The sequence below is a fragment of the Xyrauchen texanus genome, chromosome 42, assembly GCF_025860055.1.
Source record: "Xyrauchen texanus isolate HMW12.3.18 chromosome 42, RBS_HiC_50CHRs, whole genome shotgun sequence".
Classification (NCBI taxonomy): domain Eukaryota; kingdom Metazoa; phylum Chordata; class Actinopteri; order Cypriniformes; family Catostomidae; genus Xyrauchen; species Xyrauchen texanus.
Genome location: NC_068317.1, coordinates 32,009,835 through 32,019,861, shown reverse-complemented (window position 1 = coordinate 32,019,861; position 10,027 = coordinate 32,009,835). Strand labels below are relative to the sequence as shown.

Below are 10,027 nucleotides of genomic sequence, written 5' to 3'. Positions count from 1 at the left end.
GGCATTGGGTATGTGTATAATTTGGACACCGTGATCACTTTATGATAGTCTATACAGAACCGGACCTTCCCCGTCGCTCTTACATTCCAGAACCACCGGGCTGGCCCAATCGCGGTGCAACCATCATGAGCATTGCCTCCAATTCTTTCTGAACAACCCTTTTCTTGTGTTCAGGAAGGCGATAGGGGTGGCTACGAACCACCACCTCTGGGGTAGTCCCGATATGGTGTTCTATGATGTTTGTGCAACCATTCTGCTTGCAAATTGGCCACATCTGTGAGCTGCAACGGTGAGAGGGGGTCTCCACACAGGACCGGGGTGAATGAATTAGGTTTGAAAATCAACTCCGGCCTGAGCTCCACCCTCTCCGGGAGGACCATCGCCAAGGCCACCTGTGCCACCCTCCCTCCATGATTTTAAGAGGTTGAGATGGTAGATTTGACGTGCCCGCCCCTATCCGTTCGTCTAACCTCATAATCGAGATCCCAGACTGGCTGTGCCACTTGGCGAGTAATTTAGAGCTTGAAGTGGACAATAATACAAGCATTTTATCTCCCGGTGCGAATTCCCGTAGTCGAGTGGCTCGTCATATATTCGGCTTTGGCGTTCCTTAGATTGCAGCAAATTCTCCAGTGTTAATTGACCCAAAGTGTGGAGTTATGCTCTAAGATCGAGAACATACTGAATTTAATTTTTACTGTTTGAAGGTCCGTCCTCCCAAGCTTCCCGTATGGCCTCGAGCAGACAGTTACACAACCACACCCCCATACCCACAAAGTTTTCTTTAACAGAAAGTCAAAATACAAACAAAAACTCACAATGGAGAAATATTAACAAAATAAGCTTGGCCATATGGCGCTAAACCAACAGAAACAGAAAAATGACAAGAATATAACCAAGCAGAGAATCTTCAGGCACAGGAAACCGACAAGGCAGGGAACAACAAACATGAACTCACAAAGCAAACGAGCAGGGAACACGAGACAGAGGAGAGTTTAAATAGAGGAGAAAGTAATGGGACACAGGTGCTGCTGAGCAGTTAAGGAGCTGTGCAACCAGCATTGCTGTGAGAAACAAAAGGGAAACACACAGGCAAACATAGACATGATGCACAGACAGAGGAAGGGGGGGAACCGTCATGGCCAGACTGTGACACTCGTTGTATATACAGGATCATTGTCATGTTGGAACAGAAAAGGACCACCACAAACTCTGACAAAATTGGAAGCACAGAATTCTCTAGAATGTCCTCGTTTGGTGTAGCATTAAGATCTGTTCTCACTAGAATTACTGAAAAAGCCAAAGCTGTTAATCTTTTTCACGTGTGTTTCTCAGGTGTTCACGGGTATCTTCACAGCAGAGATGATTCTGAAGATCATCGCTCTGGATCCATATTATTACTTTCAACAGGGCTGGAACATCTTCGACAGTTTCATTGTCAGTTTGAGTCTAATGGAGTTGGGTCTGTCTAACGTGGAGGGTCTCTCTGTCTTACGATCATTCAGACTGGTAATGCACCATGTTTCAAGAATCAAGTCTACAGAATAAGCTCTTATAGTGTGTAATTTGTAACAAATTATAATGGTAAATGGTCTGCAATAAATAGCGACTTTTTAATCTTAAAGGTATTCAAATCGCTTTAAACTGTGACTCATTCACTCATTCATACACCAATGACGGCAGAGCTGCTATATAAGGTGCTAGCCTGCCATTGGGAGCAACTTGGGGTTCAGTGTCTTGCCCAAGGACACTTCAGCATGTGGAGTCATGTGGGCCGGGAATCGCCAACCCTACGATTAGTGGCCGACCCGCTCTACCACCAGAGCCAATTATATTATATTAATCTCCAATACTGCGTACTTTCGGAAATGATGACGTCATGAGATTGAAAACGAAGGTTTCTAACTTAAACAGATTATAATAATGTGGCAGGGCGGAGGGCGGGGCCGGGTCGTGATCGTACACACCCGGTCCCGTATTAGGCTAATCAAGCCTCCCGAGAGGAATAAAGGTCCACTGCAGAGGATCGTGCGGGAGAGAGAGATCGTTTACGGACATGTCCGTCGTGTGTGTGTTTCCCACACGATCCTCTGCAGTCGACCTTATTCCCTCTCGGGAGGCTTGATTAGCCCAATACGGGACCGGGTGTGTATGATCACGACCCGGCCCCGCCCTCCGCCCTGCCACAAATACTTTTTTGTTTGAAAATGTATTGACATTGCGACGTTTTCCTCCACCAAAAATGGAGCGTTTTCAAAAGACCATTTCTGCATACTTTGGAAACCAATGTGGTTGGGAAACTGAAAATGGAGTTAGCGTGAATGTGGCCTAATGCTGCGTTCACATTGTGTTGGAAGCAAGGGCGTAGCCGGGAAATAACTTTTGGGTGGGCCTCAATAAATATGGATTGGCCAACTTTTTGCCCCAAATTTTCCTTAACAAGTGGCACATTCAAAAAGTTATTTTACAAGTTCAAAAATGCATTTTTAAACTATTTTATAAATATATAAATTCAAAGAATAATGACTAATATTCTGGGTGGGCCTGGGTCTAATTTGGGTGGGCTCCGGCCCACTCCAGCCCACCCTTGGCTACGCCACTGGTTGGAATTTCTGTAATCACAGGATGAAAACTCTGAGATTGTGCTGCCGTTTCTGACATTTTATAAAAACAATAAGCCACTCATGGGTGTTTTGACTCTCCGCTTCACTTTGTATCCAACAACAAGTCTTAACCTTGGTAAAACTGTCATGAATGCTCATGAGAGGTTCATCGCTGTATTCAATATCACTGGAAACTCTTCATCTTCCTCTACAGTTGAGGGTCTTCAAGCTGGCGAAGTCGTGGCCGACCCTGAACACGCTGATAAAGATAATTGGGAATTCTGTTGGAGCTTTGGGGAACCTCACACTGGTGCTGGCCATCATCGTCTTCATCTTCGCCGTGGTGGGCATGCAACTGTTCGGCAAGAACTACGAGTCGTGCGTTTGTAAGATCTCGAAGGACTGTACGCTACCACGCTGGCACATGAAGGACTTCTTTCATTCATTCCTCATCGTGTTCCGGGTGTTGTGCGGAGAATGGATCGAGACCATGTGGGACTGTATGGAAGTGGCCGGACAGCCGCTGTGTATCCTGGTCTTCATGCTGGTCATGGTTATCGGGAATCTTGTGGTAAGTTGATGAGGTGTTTTTACTCCATTTCCAATACAACAGTGTATAAAACATGGCAAACAACCTTCCCTTTTGATAATAGTAGTACAGTATGTAATGGACAGTACACTAGTATGCCGTTCCGCTCATAGCCTGTGTTTATATCTGTGTTCTGGTGTAGAAATGCCTCTCATAGCTCGTGTTAGATGAGGTTTCATAAAGCAAACGTGTCTTATTAGTGCCGTGGGTAATATTTACACCACCTCTGATTAAGCCAAACCATTAACCCTATAAACTCTGTTTAAAACTCATCCACAGTGATTAAAGCTAAATTATCAAGCAATTCAATTAATGAATTTTGAATTTGATATATACCAAGATAATTCAACTGACACTCCTTGAATGTTGTATTTATTTAGCATAAAGACCTATAATATATTTATTTGTTAGTGGCTGTTTTTTAATCAGTGGTTTCGTATTCACTAATTGCTTGTTGAGTGTTGGTGGTGAAGTGTTTTGCTCTCGGGCGCAATGGTAATAGAGTTACTATCGCAATAACTCGCCAGTCCTGTTATGGGGCAATTTTGTATTTAATCTGCAGCCTTTGTGTGTGTGTGTGTGTGTGTGTGTGTGTGTGTGTGTGTGTGTGTCACGACAGATGTAAAATCCTTGATTTGATTCTCTCACATCAGTGACGGTCAGACAAACTTTCTTATGATTCACTTTAAAGATTACGACCCATGTTCAGCCATGAAAATCTATGTGGAATCAGCTGCTTGTTATATGTTAGTCAATTAGCTAGCTTACATGTGACATGTTAAGCCAGTCAGCTCGCATGGTGTAGCCTGATTGGTCCTTTGACATGTAATGGGGACGCCAATCATCTTGTGTCTCTCTCTCTCTCTCTCTCTTTCTGTGTGACATTTAAATGGCTCAGTTTTACAGACAAGCCGGTTTCACTGCATGCTATTTGCTCAGGTTGGTGCTGGGGCATTTCTTATATCAGCTTGCATAGTATGGTCTGCTTTTTCTGCTTTTTGCATGAAACATAGAAGTGTGTTTTTAACAAGGTGAGCCTTAACCAAATCTAGCTGGCACACATCGCTATCTTAGGTCTAGAGCCCGACCGATATGGGATTTTTGAGACCGATGCTGATTTTTGAGGGGGGGGATTACCGATTACTGATACGGTGGCCGATATATCAAATTTTTGAGCTGGAATGAAAACAGATCTTTTCTATGTGGATTGTGCACTGATTTTGCACCGATATGACTATGCAAAGGTACTCAGTAGGCTAATTCTTTTAAACAAACGGTGCAAATTTAGACTTATATAAAATTGTATAAATGCAATGACTGGAATTGTTCAGTTGAAGGGGGTACCAAACTGCGAATCCTGAATAAAACAGTTTGGTGAATACATTAGCTTCCAATCAGCTGATATGCAATGAAAGTAGCTAGGTTGTTAGCTAGTTAGCTATAAGCTCATTGTCACAGAGAGTAAAAGATGGACTTTGTTTATTTACTGTCCAGCATTGCGTCTCACCAACTAGGTAACAACATAGCATGTAATCAACACTCAACAGACACAATCCACCACCGCATCATTGTCTGCTGAGCTGCAAAAAGATGCTCTGACAAACTATAGCTGGCTAACAGCAAACCGAGGAACAGGGTTGACTTATATTAGTTATATTGAAAAGGGAAAAGTATGTATTTCACAAACTAGTTAGCAACTTACCGAGAAAACACCACTTAACACAGCACCGTTTGCAGAGCCACCGTCAGCTCAGCTCTGTAAACAATGTTGGAGTTGGAGCGCGCTCTGCTGGAGAAACTATGTTATGACACCAATTCTCAAGCATTGTTTTCTGCATTAGATGTTCTGGAAAAAAAGTTTTCATATCTGCACATATACGCTGATACCAACATATCTGTGAAAGGCTAATATCAGCCGATTGATAAATCGGTCGGGCACTACTTCGGTTGTTAGAATAAACAAATTCACACATATAGCTAGTCTAAGTCACTAGCTAAATAAGCTCTGGGATTTCCTGGTACAGGTACACATTATGAGTTTGGTCACTAGCCGTTTAAGCCATTCGGCTAAACAGGCAGAGACTCGCATTGAAATTTTGTTCATTACCGTTACGCTATTAGACCAGTGGCCAAGGCACACCTAGCTAGCATACAATCTGTGCACATGGCTCTTCGGAGCAGCAGCAGTACACAAGCCTTGGTGATAGAGCTGCTTGGTTGGGTGCTGTGTTTTGTGTTTGCGGGATTGTTTGTAATGCCGGTTTGTGCAGCAGCATGTGTCCCATATTGAACATATTCATATTGAATCAAGTGCAGACAGTTTGACCAGAGCGATTGATGCATGTAAATGTGAGGTTGGAGGATTTGTGTCCTGCACACAGACTGACAGACACGCAGGACGTGTTGCAGTGTCTGTCAAAATGAGGGGTTTTCTATTCACATTGATAAAGGGACAGGTGTTGCCTTTGCATTTGGAGATGTTGCTGGATGGGTGATTGTGTCACTGCATGAAGGAAAGAATAATTCATGATACACTGACTAGCATTTCATAATGGCTGCAGATGTGTGCTGTCAATCAAATATTGCCACCTCATTATTTGCATACGGTAGTTAAAGGTCAAACGGTTTTACCTTTGTTATAATGTCGCTATATTTAGACAGTTCAGACTTATCACTTAGATACTGTGGAAGAATTTACAAGGGCCACGGGTGGGACAAATGTATGCAGTGAGTTAGTTATGGTGTTTTAAATTTGCACATAACACCATAATGCATTTGAATAGCAAGCAATCCATTGGTTCATCTGATTACGCTGAGCATGCTTGGTGTGCAGAGACGTTCAGCGTGCAACTCATCCTGCTGTGTTTGTGCTCCAGAAATGCATTATACCTAAAATGAAGTGTCTTGTTGAGGTGTGCAGTTACTTTACTAATAGATCAAATTTACCATTTTCACCTGGAACACCCCCCCCCCACAAATCCCATAGACTTACGCTGTAGGAGGGATTTGAGTCATACTGTATCTATAGAGCAGAGCTATTTTGAATTGGGCCTGTAAGAAACCACCTAGCAACCACCCAAAATGGCCTAGCAACCAAATAGCAACACACTTAAAACCAATCTGAAAATGCAAGCAACACCCCTATCATAGTGGCAGCACAATATAATCATGATAGCATTTGTTGTAATATTATATATTTTTAATAATTAATATATAGAAAATGTGTACAGAAAGGAAGATTTTCAATATGAAATGATAATGATAATGAATTGTCATGAAAATAGTGTCACATTGCAAAACTCTCAATGGTCTGAAATGGCATTAATTAATGTAAAATATTTGGTGAAATACGTGCATTTATTTTTTTATGGTACCTTTTCATCTGAAGTAAAAGTTGTTAAAAGACCCTCAAGTAATAGTTATACATCTTTGAATTGCTAACGTCACTTATATAAGAGAGGGTTAGGCAAATGTTCTTACGATTCAATTTTTGCAGTTCCTAATATATTTTACTGGCCCTTGTACTTATTTATTAATTTATTTTGGGGTGAAATATGATCATGACAAGCATTAGTGCCCATTTTAAAAGCCTTTTAAACAGTTGGGCTGTCCAGAATGTTTTTCAATTTAATGTGTTAATATAGTGTTATATATGTTATTATATGTTAATTATAGTGTTATATATGTTATTATATGTTAATTATAGTGTTATATATGTTATTATATGTTAATTGTAGTGTTTTATATATATATACCATATATATATATATATATATATATATATGTTATTATATGTTAATTAAAGTGCTTTATATATATATATATGTTATTATGTTAATTATAGTGTTTTATATATCTGTTATTATATGTTATAGTTTTATATATGTTATAGTGTTACATATATATATAATACTAACATAATAACATATATATAAAACACTATAATTAACATATAATACCATATATATAACACTATAATTAACATATAATAACATATATAACACTATTATTAACATAACATATATATAACACTATAACATATTAATATATAAAACACTAACATATAATAAAATATATATAAAACACTATAATTAACATATAATAACATATATATGTATATATTATTATATGTTAATAATGTTATATATATATATGTTATTATATGTTAATTATAGTGTGTTATATATGTTATTATATGTTAATAATAGTGTTATATACACTCACCTAAAGGATTATTAGGAACACATACTAATACTGTGTTTGACCCCCTTTCGCCTTCAGAACTGCCTTAATTCTACGTGGCATTGATTCAACAAGGTGCTGAAAGCATTCCTTAGAAATGTTGGCCCATATTGATAGGATAGCATCTTGCAGTTGATGGAGATTTGTGGGATGCACATCCACGAAGGCACGAAGCTCCCGTTCCACCACATCCCAAAGATGCTCTATTGGGTTGAGATCTGGTGACTGTGGGGGCCATTTTAGTACAGTGAACTCATTGTCATGTTCAAGAAACCAATTTGAAATGATTCAAGCTTTGTGACATGGTGCATTATCCTGCTGGAAGTAGCCATCAGAGGATGGGTACATGGTGGCCACAAAGGGATGGACATGGTCAGAAACAATGCTCAGGTAGGCCGTGGCATTTAAACGATGCCCAATTGGCACTAAGGGGCTTAAAGTGTGCCAAGAAAACATCCCCCACACCATTACACCACCACCACCAGCCTGCACAGTGGTAACAAGGCATGATGGATCCATGTTCTCATTCTGTTTACGCCAAATTCTGACTCTACCATCTGAATGTCTCAACAGAAATCGAGACTCATCAGACCAGGCAACATTTTTCCAGTCTTCAACTGTCCAATTTTGGTGAGCTCTTGCAAATTGTAGCCTCTTTTTCCTATTTGTAGTGGAGATGAGTGGTACCGGTGGGGTCTTCTGCTGTTGTCGCCCATCCACCTCAAGGTTGTGCATGTTGTGGCTTCACAAATGCTTTGCTGCATACCTCGGTTGTAACGAGTGGTTATTTCAGGCAAAGTTGCTCTTCTATCAGCTTGAATCAGTCGGCCCATTCTCCTCTGACCTCTAGCATCAACAAGGCATTTTCAGCCCACAGGACTGCCGCATACTGGATGTTTTTCCTTTTCACACCATTCTTTGTAAACCTTAGAAATGGTTGTGCGTGAAAATCCCAGTAACTGAGCAGATTGTGAAATACTCAGACCGGCCCGTCTGGCACCAACAACCATGCCACGCTCAAAATTGCTTAAATCACCTTTCTTTCCCATTCTGACATTCAGTTTGGAGTTCAGGAGATTGTCTTGACCAGGACCACACCCCTAAATGCATTGAAGCAACTGCCATGTGATTGGTTGATTAGATAATTGCATTAATGAGAAATTGAACAGGTGTTCCTAATAATCCTTTAGGGGAGTGTATGTGTTATTATATGTTAGTGTTATATATAACACTATAACATAATAACATATATATATATATATATATATCACTATAACAAATAATAATAATATATATAACACTATAATTAACATATAATAACATATATAAAGCACTTTAATTAACATATAATAACATATATAACACTATTATTAACGTAACATATATATAACACTAACATAATAATATATATAAAATACTAATAAAATATATATAAAACACTATATTAACATAATAACATATATGTATATATTATTATATGTTAATAGTGTTATATATATATATGTTATTATATGTTAATTATAGTGTGTTATATGTTATTATATGTTAATAATAGTGTTATATATATGTTATTATATGTTAGTGTTATATATAACACTATAACATAACATATATATCACTAACAAATAATAATAATATATATAACACTATAATTAACATATAATAACATATATATAAAACACTTTAACATAATAACATATATAACACTATTATTAACATAACATATATAACACCAACATATATATATATATAACACTAACATATAACATATATATAACACTATAACATAATAACAAATATGTTAATAGTGTTATATATATGTTATTATATGTTAATTATAGTGTTATATGTAATTATATGTTAATAATAGTGTAATATATATGTTAGTGTTACATATGTTATGTTAATAATAGTGTTATATATGTTAATTATAGTGTTATAGTGTTTTTAAATTCCATCATGTCTGTTGTGTAGCTGCATTAGCTGTAGTAATCTGAAAAATCAACTTAACCTCAAGAAATCCTCATAAATCATCATGTGTAAAAAGCTGAACATGAAAAATCCCAATGAAATACTTTAGGAATGCACACTCATTTGGCTCTGATCGCTGTTCAAAGAGCAGAATATTTCACACATTCCTATCATTAAAAGTGCTTTCATGCTAATCGCTAGCATTTGATGTGGAGAACAAGCGTCATAAGTGTAATGGGTGGGAGATTTGGCTCTGTGAACAGGTAAACTACACCACCATTCTGCTTCCAAGCAACTCGTTTTTCTTCAAGACTCTGATTTTACATTGGACATCAGTTGTGACCCAACACTGTAGCAAAATAGTTTATTATGTAATGGTTGCCAGCTGATAGGTAGTTTTGCTGTGTGTAAACATCAGTCCCCTGTCCTTACTCACTAGCGACCGACACTAGAGGCTGTAGCCTCCTCGATAGCGCACCTGCCTCCATTGCCGGAGACACCAGTTCGAATCCCGCTCAGAGCGGGTAGAGCAGAACATTTACCATCGATTAACAACCTTGGAGCTCACAGGTAGAGTAGGTCTGTCTTTAACATAAGTTATCATTAAAAATGAATGGGATTT

At 38.6% G+C, this 10,027-nt stretch overlaps 1 protein-coding gene across 1 annotated transcript in view; it reads left to right on the top strand.

The window, feature by feature from the left end:
• LOC127635198 (sodium channel protein type 4 subunit alpha B-like) overlaps window positions 1-10,027 on the top strand; it is a 161,551-nt gene that overhangs the window by 95,345 nt on the left and 56,179 nt on the right. Inside the window, 2 exon segments of the mRNA XM_052115070.1 lie at window positions 1,336-1,509; window positions 2,818-3,174. Coding sequence (XP_051971030.1) covers window positions 1,336-1,509; window positions 2,818-3,174 — 531 coding nt within the window.